We start from the raw sequence: 13,714 nt of genomic DNA, 5'->3' as shown, positions 1-13,714 counted from the left end.
GAAGGTAGCTTGGTGCAGTGTGGTCAAGACAGCAGTAGGTGAGGGTCTAAGTCTTGAACTGAATGCGTGCCGCTATCGGGTGCCAGAGGAGGGAGCGGAGCAGTGGAGTAGCGTGTGCGAATCGTGGCAGAGAGAATACCAGATGAGCCGCAGAGTTATGGATGAGCTGGAGTGGGCGGGTAGTGGATGCAGGCAGGCCGGCCAGGAGGGAGTTGCAGTAGTCCAGGCGGGAGAGGACCAGTGACTGGACGAGTAGCTGATTTGAGTAGTTGGTGAGGAAGGGACGGATCCGGCGTATGTTGCTCAGGAAGAATCTGCAGGTGCGCGTCAGCATGGTGATGTGCTGGGAGTAGGAGAGCGAAGGATCGAGGGTGACTCCTAGATTTTTAGCGGAAGAAGAAGGAGAGAGTGTGGTGGATTCCAAGGGGATCGAGATGGGGAGGCCAGCAGAAGGTGAGGAAGAGTGGGGGAAAAAAGAGGAGATCTGATTTGGAGAGGTTGAGCTTGAGGTGGTGTGAGTGCATCCGGGCGGAAATGGCAGACAAGCAGGAAGAGATGCGTGAGGGAATGAGAGGGTCAGAAGAGGGAAAAGACAGGAAGATCTGGGCATCATCAGCGTAGAAGTGGTAGGAGAAACCATGGGAAGCGATGAGGGAGCCCAGGGAGCGAGTGTAGAGAGAGAACAGGAGCGGGCCCAGGACGGAGCTTTGGGGAACACCTGCGAGGAGAGGTTGGGGGGTGGATGACGAGTCTCGCCATGTCACTTGGTCGGACCGGTCGCTGAGGTAGGAGGAGAACCAGGTGAGAGCAGTCCCAGAGATCAAAAGGTCAGCGAGGCAGGAGAGGAGGATGGAGTGATCAACGGTGTCAAGTGCTGCAGAGAGGTCAAGGAGGATGAGGACTGAGGAGAGGCGAGGCCGCCCGAGCACGGCTGAGGGAGTCAGTGACAGCCAGGAGAACTGTCTCAGTGGAGTGAGCTGTGTGGAAGCTGGATTGCAGAGGATCAAGGAGTGAGTGTTGGGTTGTATATAGTGAATATATACACTATATACTCAGATACACAATACATACATTATATACTGAGATATACTATATACTGAGATACATACAATATAAACATTATATACTGAGATACACACAATTATACACTATATACTGAGATACACAATACATACATTATATACTGAGATATACTATATACTGAGATACATATAATATAAACATTATATACTGAGATATAATATGTACTGAGATACACAATACATACACTATATACAGAAATATACTATATACTAAGATATACACAATACATACACTATATACTGAGATATACTATATACTGAGATACATACAATATAAACATTATTGTGATGGGTCCAACTAGCGCCTCCACTAGATGTCGCCATCACCCTTCCTTCCCAGTCACTTCTCCCAGCTCTCTTAAATCATTCTATTAACATTCCAGAAACCCATGTGAACTTGTTCACTCACCCTCTGCTCCCATTCACCCTGCACCTCCCAAACCTGGTTTTCTGTCCCACATATCAAGTTTTGTCAGTTCATGCTGCATTTCCAAGCATTCTCTTTGAGCTTTGTTTAGCTTTTGAATCATCGACCCCTTGCTTTACCTCCTGACCACGACTTTGGACTTTCCTCTATACTCTGTCTGCCTGATCGCCTGACCCTTGCTTGTGACCACGACTACGTCTTTGCTTTGCCCTTGAATGCCCTGTTCTACCGGTATTCGACCCACGCCTGACTGACCACCTCTACCAGCACCGCAACTGGATTCCCTGTTCCCGTGCCCTGCGTTACAATTATATACTGACATACACACAATTAAACACTATATACTGAAATACACAATACATACCCTATATATAGAGATATATTATATATTGAGATACATACAAAATAAACATTTTATAGTGAGATATATTATGTACTGTGTTGGGTGCTGTCCCTTTAAGGATGTTGATTTCTGGGCTCATGTGCTCGCCTAGGTAAAAAGGCGGAAGTAGAGCTAAAAGGGAGAAAAGAGAAAGCCAATGTTGTTCTCGTGTTTGCGAAAAGCTGTAACGATTCCTGATGAAACTATTATCTAAAGCTAACTATTCCCAGCGTGGTGAGCAATACTTTTGTTGTTATAAGTACATCAATGGTTCTAGATGTAACAATGTAGATCGCAGATTTTAAGCGAACACGAACTTACGCACGAGCTTACACTACTGGAGGTGATGTATTTTTAGCTACAGTCACACTTAGGCTTACTCATCTAATCGTCTAGTTATTGATAGGAATCTCTCTCGTTGCCTAATGTTATACATTTGTTTTGATGTTTGTGTAGACGTCTACTGTTTTATATTACATGTTGAAATGTCCTTGCAATATATGTTGCATTTGATTGGTAAACAAAGTTTAAATACGTATTTGTAATACGGAAATCTGTATTGATTAATTACATTGTGTAAGATTTAAAGTTTATGAAAGATATATTTGATTATATCTTGCTAGGTTTAGTAATGGAAGACCTAAGTAAGTGTTATGTGAAAAAATTTGGATGTTAATTTGTCAAAAACATTTTTTTTTTTTTACACTTTGACCACATACACGTACATCACAGATCTTGATTACAATTACAAAGATAAACAAAACAAAAAAGACCAACTTAAATTACATTGTGGGTTCTGCACAAGGGAAATAAAGACTCAAAACTGACATCTACTTGTAAATGTTATCTTTATTGATAACATACTGAGATACATTCAACATACACATTATATACTGAGATACACACAATACATACACAAAATGCTGAGATATAGTATGTTCTGAGATACATAGAATTTTAACATCATATACTGTGATACACACAATTGTACACTATAAGTCGAGATAAACAATACATATGCTATATAGAGAGATATAGTAAGATACACACAATATAAGCATTATATACCGAGATATACTATGTACTGAGATACATACAAAATAAAAATTATATACTGAGATATGCTATATGTTGAGATACAAAAATATAAACATTATATATTGAGATATACTAAATACTGAGAAATATACAATATAAACATTATTTACTGAGATACACACAATTATACCCTACATACAAAGATACATATAATATACAAATTAAAAACTGAAATATACATTGAAATGAAATACACAACATTTTAACCCTATGTACTGAGATACACAATACATACACTATACACTGAAATATACTATATACTGAGATACACAAACAATATGCACTGTATACTGAGTATTACTATATACTGAGATACACAAAATATATACGATATACTATTTACTGAGATACATTAAACATAAATATTATATACTCAGATACAGTATGTACTGAGATATACAAATATATGCACTATTTACTGAGTTAAATTAAATACTGAGATACATACAGTATAAACATTATATACTGAGATATAGTATGTACTGAGATACACAAATATATACAATATATACTGAGATATACTATATATTCAGATACATAAAATATATACACTACATACTGAGTTATACTATATACTGAGATACACAAAATGTATACAGTATTTACTAAGTTATACTATGTACTGAGAAACACAATATACACATTATATACTGAGATACACACAATTATACACTATATATATACACTATATATACACTATACACTATATATAAACATAAATTGCTGAGATATTCTTTGTACCAAGATACACAATTCATACACTATACACTGAAATACACAATATACTGAGATACAAACAAAATATACACTATATACTGAGTTATAGAATATACTGAGATACACAAAATAAATACACTATTTACTGAGTTATACTATATACTGAGATTCATTAAATATAAACATTACATACTGAGATATAGTATGTACTGAGATACAAAAATATATACATTATATACTGAATTATACTATATACTGAAATACACAAAATATATACACTACATACTGAGTAATACTATATACTGAGATACACACAAAATACACATTATATACTGAGATACACGCAGTTATACACTATATACTGAGAAATACTATACACTGAGATATACAAAATATATACACTATATACTGAGTAATACTATATACTGAGATACATTAAATATAACTATCATATACTGCGATATATTATATACTGAGATACATAAATATATATACACTATATACTGAGTTATAATACATACTGAGATACACAGAAAATATACACTATTTACTGAGATATACTATATACTCAGATACACAATATATATACACTATTTACTGACTTATACTATATACTGAGATATACATAATATATACACTATATACTGAGTTATACTATATATTGACATACACAAAATATATACACTATATACTGAGATACATTAAATATAAACATTATATACTGAGATATCTATGATATAAACATTAAATGCTGAGATATATGTTGTACTGAGATACAAAAATATATACACCATATACTGATTTATACTATTTACTGAGATACATACAGTATAAACATTATATACTGAGATACACAAAATGTTAACCCTATGTACTGAGATACACAATACATACACTATATACTTAGTTATACTATATACTGAGATACATTAAATATATACACTATTTACTGAGTTATACTACAGACTGATATACACAAAATATATACACTATTTACTGAGTTATACTATATACTAAGATACATACAATATATACATTATATACTGAGATATTCACAATTATACACTATATACTGAGATACCAATGATATAAACATGAATTGCTGAGATATACTTTGTACTGAGATACACAATTCATACACTATACTTTGAAATAAACTATATACTGAGATATAAAAAAAATACACTATATACTGAGTTATACTGTACACTGAGATACACAAAATATATACACTATATACCGAGTTATACTATATACTGAGATACCTATGATATTAATTGCTGAGATATACTTTGTACTGAGATACACAAATAAATACACTATGTACTGAGTTATACTACATACTGAGATACACAGAATATATACACTATTACTGAGTTATACAATATACTGAGATACACAAAATATATACACTACATACTGAGTTATAATATATACTGAGACACATTAAATATAAACATTACATACTGAGATATAGTATGTAATGAGATACAAAAATATATACACTTTATACTGAGATATACCATATACTAAGATACACAAAATATATACACTATATACTGAGATACACAAAATATATACAATATATACTGAGTAATATTATATACTGAGATACATTAAATATAAACATTATATACTGAGTTATACTATATACTGAGATATACAATACATCCACTATATACACTCACCTAAAGGATTATTAGGAACACCATACTAATACTGTGTTTGACCCCCTTTCGCCTTCAGAACTGCCTTAATTCTACGTGGCATTGATTCAACAAGGTGCTGAAAGCATTCTTTAGAAATGTTGGCCCATATTGATAGGATAGCATCTTGCAGTTGATGGAGATTTGTGGGATGCACATCCAGGGCACGAAGCTCCCGTTCCACCACATCCCAAAGATGCTCTATTGGGTTGAGATCTGGTGACTGTGGGAGCCAGTTTAGTACAGTGAACTCATTGTCATGTTCAAGAAACCAATTTGAAATGATTCGACCTTTGTGACATGGTGCATTATCCTGCTGGAAGTAGCCATCAGAGGATGGGTACATGGTGGTCATAAAGGGATGGACATGGTCAGAAACAAAGCTCAGGTAGGCCGTGGCATTTAAACGATGCCCAATTGGCACTAAGGGGCCTAAAGTGTGCCAAGAAAACATCCCCCACACCATTACACCACCACCACCAGCCTGCACAGTGGTAACAAGGCATGATGGATCCATGTTCTCATTCTGTTTACGCCAAATTCTGACTCTACCATCTGAATGTCTCAACAGAAATCCAGACTCATCAGACCAGGCAACATTTTTCCAGTCTTCAACTGTCCAATTTTGGTGATTGTAGCCTCTTTTTCCTATTTGTAGTGGAGAGGAGTGGTACCCGGTGGGGTCTTCTGCTGTTGTAGCCCATCCGCCTCAAGGTTGTACGTGTTGTGGCTTCACAAATGCTTTGCTGCATACCTCGGTTGTAACGAGTGGATATTTCAGTCAAAGTTCCTCTTCTATCAGCTTGAATCAGTCGGCCCATTCTCCTCTGACCTCTAGCATCAACAAGGCATTTTCGCCCACAGGACTGCCGCATACTGGATGTTTTTCCCTTTTCACACCATTCTTTGTAAACCCTAGAAATGGTTGTGCGTGAAAATCCCAGTAACTGAGCAGATTGTGAAATACTCAGACCGGCCCATCTGGCACCAACAACCATGCCACGCTCAAAATTGCTTAAATCACCTTTCTTTCCCATTCAGACATTCAGTTTGGAGTTCAGGAGATTGTCTTGACCAGGACCACACCCCTAAATGCATTGAAGCAACTGCCATGTGATTGATTGGTTAGATAATTGCATTAATGAGAAATTGAACAGGTGTTCCTAATAATCCTTTAGGTGAGTGTATATAGAGATATAATATATACTGAGATACACACAATTTAAACATTATATACAGAGATACACTACTAACTGAGATACATACAATATACACATTATAAATTGAGATATACTATGTACTGCAATACACACAATTATACACTATATGCTGAGATACACAATACATACACTATATACTGATATATACTATATACTAAGTCTCAGTGAATTATTAATTGTGTCCCTGCCGGCGCCTCATACCTCACACCCTTCTGAACGCCTGTTATGTCTCAGATCTCACCCTCTAGACAGGCTCAACTCCAGTCCCTGCAGTCCACGCCTCGTCTTCTCCTGCTGTTGTGTTCACCTATCTTACTAGTTTGGGTCCAGGTATTTTCTCCTGAGCAGCCGATAGAATCCTACTGAAACCTAAAGCAAAGTTACACAAATAAAACATGATTAATTAGTGCCTCAAACTCCGTTTCTCTAAAACAAACTTATTGAGAGAAATACACAATAAAATGGCTCCGTCTAGTGAACACTGGAGCACAAATGGACACTTTGTGTATTTTTTTCCATCAGAGCTCTGTCCTGTTCTCTGCAGTTGTAGCCACCGCTGTGTGAATCTCCACACAACGGCCATGACAGAGCCGGTGGAAATCACAGGAACACGACCGTGTAACTCACTCACTCACAAGCCAGGAAACGGTTCTTACTTCATACTGCTTCGCCATCTCCTCTCGGCTGTAGGGGGACCAGGCGGTGCTGATTTTGTGCTGATTGACCTGGTTCTCCAGTGTTATCTTATGCTGCTCCTGCTTCCTCCTGGAGCTGTTCAAGCTGAGGAACGCAACAGCCACGGTGGGGGGATAGAAACAGAACAAGCACATATTCATGGCATAACATTAAAAAATCACTTGTGAAAACTCAAGTGAATTAAGTGTTTCAGTGAAGCATTTAGTCTGGGGTCTTCAGGTGAAATCCCTACAATCTGCCTGCAAGAGCAATGAGAACCTTTTGGGTTGGTAGTCGTTCCAGTTGTCCAAAGAGTTCCTTGTGGTTTTGATGTGCTGTAGTTTCTGCTTGTGAATCGTGAGGTTCCTCTCTGGCAGTCTCTCCTTCTCCCTCTGAGAAAAGGAAGAACACGTCTCATAGGTTTTAGTGCAGCAGAGATCGCGGCATCAGCCGTCACAGTCTGTCACTTTGTGGTCCCTTAGTGCATCAGGACCCTGTCATGCTCCGTAAGATGGGGGACATCATGGCATGGCATTGTCACCCTAATCAGCATCTGTGACAATAGTAATAATGCAGCTGATGCACATTTGGGCAATACATCGTTGCATTATGCAGTTATTTTTACCCGATTGTCCTTCAGGTGTTTCTCGATGTGTGGGAATGCCCTTGGAGTCGTGCTGTCCACTACTGCTGCAACTGAAACAAACACATGGAACGAAAGGTTAGCTTTGTTGCACACCTGCACAATTCTCTGACATTGATTGATTGATTGATTGATTGAATAGAAGAGGTGGGTTTGGGTGTGGATATTGGACATGGCTCGAGTTATACTGAAAATCTAATAGTGTCCACAGCTGACGTGTCCTAGCCTGTAACTGTTATATACAAGTCATTTATCATGTCCATTTATAGTCTTACAACAACGGTATAGGACTCAAATGGATGTCCACGTTATGATGTATTTATGGAGGGATTGGTAGAATGATTGGTTCTGATGGGTTTCAGTTGTTTTCAATTCTTATTGTTTTTTCTGAAAATCTCAATGAAGTTGTGGGCCTAATCTCATTTCATAATGGATAACTGGAGATCCTGGCGATGGCATAGCCTGCCTTTCAGCATTCAAGAAACGGGGAAAATACTGTTTGAAAAGAGTCTGGCTATCAATTACATGTAGCTTCTAATATACAGTCAAAACTGTGTATAAATGAGTTATTGTAGATAATTTAGATTAATTAGTTAACCAATAACACAATACTCCTATGCCTCCTACTACTATTATTATTAATACGATTATGAATAATGATAACACGTGATGAACATGATAAATCCTAGAACATGACCACTGCGTTCTTCCGGTGCCAGAAGACTAACTCTGCCTCCTCTCCACTCCCCTTCCTCCAGAGCCGCTCCTTCTCATCCCTGGCCCCAAAATGGTGGGATGACCTTCCCACAGAAGTCAAAACAGCAGAGTCCTGACCTCCTTCCGGCGCTTACTCAAGACACCCCTTTCCGACAGTACTTGTAATATTAGTGCTTAACTCTCCTGTAAGACAGCACTTTACAATGTTTCATCTACTTCTTGCGTTACTAGAACTCGTAGTTATTTTGATTTCCTCTTGCTCCCTTTCCCGTGGCCCTGACTGTGACCTCACATCTTGACAGCACTCAGCTTTTAAACCCAGGATGTAAGACCTCATATATTGTATTCACTTGTGTAAATTTGAATTTGTAATGTTTTATGCTTTTGTGACATTTAATGCATAATTGCTAATATCAAGAATACAATTTTTGCGATCAAGAATTCAATTTCTGATATCCAAAATACAATGTCTGATATCAATCAACAATTGTATTTTGATATCAGACATTGTATTTTGTATATCAGAAATTGAATTCTTAATAGCAAAAATACATACCAAATAGCATCCAGTTCTATTTTTGATATACAAAATGCATACTAATTAGCTTAACTTAACCCTTTACACGCGGCCACATTATTTTCAGATCATTAAAAATACATGTATCAAATACGTTTATCAAAATATAAATAATGAAATAAAATAAAATAAACTATATCTGACTCGTATGTCGGGTCTCCCTGGCCTGTGTGCAGGACTGACCTGCATCTGCTCCAGTTTGTGTTTGTGCACAGCTCTTATAAAAGACAGGCCACAGGTTGGGCTTTCATTTGATATCAATGCATGTGGCACAAACTGTCAAGGAGAAACACAGATAAACTGGGCAATGCCAGCACCGCTGAACACCGAGAGGAGGCCCGTCTGAGAGCTGTTGTCCAGAGGGGGGTGATGCTATGGGAGTTATGGTAAAGACCAGTTTCAGACTGGGAAGTTACATGAACGCCCATTACCAGTGCGAAACTCGGAGATCCTTTTCATACCGGAGGTCCCGAGTTGGGCGACCTTTCAACTTTCAACTTTCAACATGGCGGAGAAGAGAACAGACTCAGCTATGTAGGCACGTCATTGTTTATTGTTAACAGTGCGACTATTGTTAGCTGTTGTTTGTGTACATGATTTTAATCTGCAATCTATGTACACTTAACGTACATTTCCTCCTCTAGCAGGTGCATAATGGAATCAGAAAAGGATTTCCCCAGTATGATGGTGACAACAAATCTTGCGTCCGCCATTTTTAATATCGCTGGAACAGCACGAACTGTGATCCGGACTTCAGTATAACAGGAGCGTCCGACTAGCATGTGAAGCAGCAGTACTGTAACACGCAGCAGCGAAACCACATGCTAATTAGCATGCATTTATAATAGCAAAAACAGACCCGGGTGTTAATTAGCATGCATTTCTAAAAGCAAAAACAGAACCGGGTGTTAATTAGTATGCATTTTTGATATCAAAAATTGAACCGGATGCTATTAAGTATGCATTTCTGATATCCAAAATACAATCGTTGATATCAAAAATACCAGATATTTCTTGACATCAGCAATTATAGCTTGCCATATGAACTGCACTGTATTTGTGCACTTTGTATTGCGCTTATATTTGATAAGTCACCCTGGATAAGGGCTCTGCTAATAAATAATAATAATAATAATAATAATAATAATAATAAAAAATGTCCTCGTACCATTTTTCACTCGGGTCTTGTGTCTCTTAAGATGTTGAGTATCTTTCCTTCTTCTCAGAGACGTGTACTGTCCTGGGCAGCCGGCAATAGCAGGGTAAGCCCGGTAGTGCGCAGTGTCCACCTGGAGCTGAAGTGACGAGCCGGGTCTGCAGCTGCCGGCGGAGCTCCACTCGCTGTGACGTCACTATTGCCGGACACGTAGCGGACGCGATGACGTCAGTAGAGATTCACATTATGAGGGGCCTCTCAATAGGAAAAAAATACTTAATTATAAGTTAATTAATACTTTTGATATAACAGAAACATCCTTCTACATTAATGATGGTGCGCATGTACTTCCCAGAACATGACCATGATATGAAAGACTTAAGTAATTGATCTCATACAATTACTAAAAAGTTTCAATTGTACTCAATTCAGTACAATATTTTACCGAGATTTGAGCCAGATATCAATAGAAACCAAGCACATATAAACAACAACGTTTCATTTTTTTATATGTAATGCAATGTTTTATCACGTTTTTCAGTGTGAATATGAAATACATAGTTGTTGGTTAATGTTACGTATAAAGCATTTAACAGAGTGCACATTTTCTGTATTATAATTGGTCATGTCAAAGCAACCACTAATCAGACGTATTTCAAATTAAAAGACAAAGCTGAGCCACTGTTGTTTACTATACTATTGCTCATATTGAAGTAATCAGTTCAGTATTAAAAAGGCACCAGCGGGGCCATTGATACACTGCGTCTGTCTTCGGCAACACAATTCACAGACTGCAATCCTCCACGCGTCCACTTGATGGAGACAGATGAGCACTAATTTTGAAACCTACCCTTGTTAATTGAGACGGGAAATGTAGGCCAGTAAACCACAGAAAACATGAGGAAATCCGTGATTATTTTCCACATTGTCCAGGATGCGCTTATTCGTGTCTTTAGGAGCGCAGTTACAGCCCTATTTGCTGTTAACCCCAAAACAGTGAAAATGGACCCTTTCACTGCCACTCCCGGACAATAGGTGACACAGTTTAAAACATAACTGACCCTAGAAAAGTAACACTTTCTCTGACTATATTGCGAAATATGTGGTGTTTGGAAGTACAGGTTACTTCTTTAGATACGGTTGCTGGTTTTCATGCCCCCTAAATCATTCCCAGTGAAGGGATTGATAGTTCTGACTGCAGTTTTCATCTTGCGTGTGTTGGTTGCACAAAAAACTAACAAACAAAAAATAACAGCGCAGTGTGGGAATCGCTGGGATCACAGAGCTAACAGCAGCGTTTGGGAAAAAATAGAAACTTGGTCCGTGTACATTTGTACATTTGTCACAGGTTGGATTCAGGACCAGATGGATTGGGTCCAAAATGGCCTTGAATGAACTGGAAAAACAACAAACAAACAAGTTTTGCTTTTGTATCTGAAATGTCTGGAAAACATCTATGCCTAAAGTTTACATAAATCACAAATCCCTGAATCAGCAAATGCCTCTGACTAATAAGTCTAGTCTGTAGAACAATGGTTCATAAATCAAACCCTTCACTGATGAAAGATGAAAGGTGTGAATCCCTAAAACTATTTGTGTGTGTGTACACTCAAAGGTCTTGTACTCCCAGTAAAGGTTTATACATATACAAAATGACAACACAGTAACACTGGGTCCCAGAGCCCCGTCCCAAGGGACACTCCGACAATGCTCGCCGAGAGGCTGGGGTCCACTCCGGGTTCACCCTCGCTTTCCTTTCCCAGCCTACCGGACGTGCAGTAATTGTGCGCTATTTTTAACTGCAGGTCACAATGTGTCAGAGGCTCCGTCTCGGGAGGCCACCCCACAGCACTGCAGAATTTAACCCTGGACAGCTCTCTGCAGATGTGATGGAAAAAATCTGGGCAACTGCAGATTTAACAGATATATATATATAAATATTTTCCTCTCTCAGAGCTAGGCCACAGGAATGTGCATTTAATGTGGACCTGGGCGGTGCGGTGCCAGGACCGTAAGAGCTCACAGCTGAGGTACAGCACTCTCAGCCATGCCACGAAGGCACGGCTCTCCCCTCTGGAAACAGGGGACATTTTCTCTTCCTTTTCCTAATGTGTGGTTTATCCAGTCCTCCTCTGTCCTGTCCTTTCCACCATCAGATATTATACAGTGTCACAACACTCACACACACACACACATTTACTCTTTCTTGCATTCATTAGTGTTTTCAGGCACTCAGTCGGAATAAACAAACACCTCCCAGGGTAGCTGATTTTTCTTCCTTTAAATTTATATAAAAAAGATTAATTGGGATTTGTTACACTGAGTTCTACTGAACGCGTTAATGTTATCTGCTTGGTGGTACAGGTTACATCAGACACAAAACAAGAATGCATACAACAATGTTCTGTTCCTTGGTTTGCTCTTTTTTGTATTCCTCTTAAATACACTCACAGAGAAGGGCTATAGAAGTGTACTGTGCTGGGATATCACACCACCTCCCCCACACAGCGGTTCTCCCCACGGATTCACAACACGCATCAAAGAGGCACGCCAGCACAAGCAAGCAAGTGATCAATGCTGTTTTTTTGTTGTTTTTTTGCAGTTTTTCTTGCACAAAAACAATTTGGAAACCTGGTTTTCCTCTACACGAGAAAACATGAAAAATACGGAACAGAGAAAGTTGCATTCTAAATAGACTTCAATGTAAAATACCCACTTTTTTGATTACTGACATTGGCTTATGTGAGATAATTGTGCATTGATTACATTTAAGTTTAAATCAAACAAACAGAGAAAGGATTATCAACAACAGAAGACGCCTCTGAACGGAGTTGGTCTGGGTTCGCTGGACGCCGGGCTCTCCTCTGTGCACCGATGATCGGCCAGGAGGTCTCGGCTCTGGTCTGAGGGAAAGCGTTTGAATGTGGACAGAACTGCAGTCCAGAGAACGCTGATGAACCTGGTTCCATTTGATCCAAACATCAATGGCCAGACCTACACACTGCGTGAACGAGGAGAGAGGATGATCTTGCCGCAGGCTCCTCCGGTCATATCCAATGGGTCATCCTGTGCAGATCCCGAGCATGACAGAGGATTCAGGATTCAGGCTTCACTTCTGCTGCTGGATCAGGACAGCGATGTACCAAACTGGGGACTCTCCCAAAGAAACCAGCAGGCCCTGAGGACACACCAGTCAGGCAGGGATGGAGAACAGGTTTGGCATTCAAACCAATAAGCAAAATAAAGCAGAAAGCCTGAGGGACCGTCCGAGACACGGGGCAGGGGGTTCTGGGAAGGGGTGCGGCTCAGAAACA

General features: G+C 39.0%; 1 protein-coding gene across 1 annotated transcript; it reads right to left on the bottom strand.

Annotated features, from left to right (window-relative positions):
• Positions 1-2,722: 2,722 nt before the first annotated feature.
• On the bottom strand, positions 2,723-12,490 carry LOC136767378 (sperm axonemal maintenance protein CFAP97D1). The gene is made up of 7 exons (XM_066721141.1): positions 12,389-12,490; positions 12,069-12,199; positions 10,413-10,564; positions 7,933-8,003; positions 7,587-7,699; positions 7,289-7,412; positions 2,723-7,001 (listed from the first exon to the last, which is right to left on the bottom strand). The coding sequence occupies exons 1-7, from the start codon at positions 12,488-12,490 to the stop codon at positions 6,948-6,950; spliced, it is 747 nt and encodes a 248-aa protein (XP_066577238.1). The 3' UTR covers positions 2,723-6,947.
• Between the last annotated feature and the right edge of the window lie 1,224 nt (positions 12,491-13,714).

Source organism: Amia ocellicauda, chromosome 14 (assembly GCF_036373705.1).
Source record: "Amia ocellicauda isolate fAmiCal2 chromosome 14, fAmiCal2.hap1, whole genome shotgun sequence".
NCBI classification, from domain to species: domain Eukaryota; kingdom Metazoa; phylum Chordata; class Actinopteri; order Amiiformes; family Amiidae; genus Amia; species Amia ocellicauda.
This window is presented reverse-complemented; position numbering and strand designations above follow the sequence as displayed.

Coding starts and splice junctions, on each gene's coding strand:
- LOC136767378 (XM_066721141.1), bottom strand. CDS start 12,490: ATGTCCCCTGTTTCCAGAGGGGAGAGCCGTGCCTTCGTGGCATGGCTG. Junction 8,004..10,412: donor CAAGACCCGAGTGAAAAATG/GTACGAGGACAT, acceptor TGTTTGTTTCAG/TTGCAGCAGTAGTGGACAGC. Junction 7,413..7,586: donor AACGACTACCAACCCAAAAG/GTTCTCATTGCT, acceptor TGCGTTCCTCAG/CTTGAACAGCTCCAGGAGGA.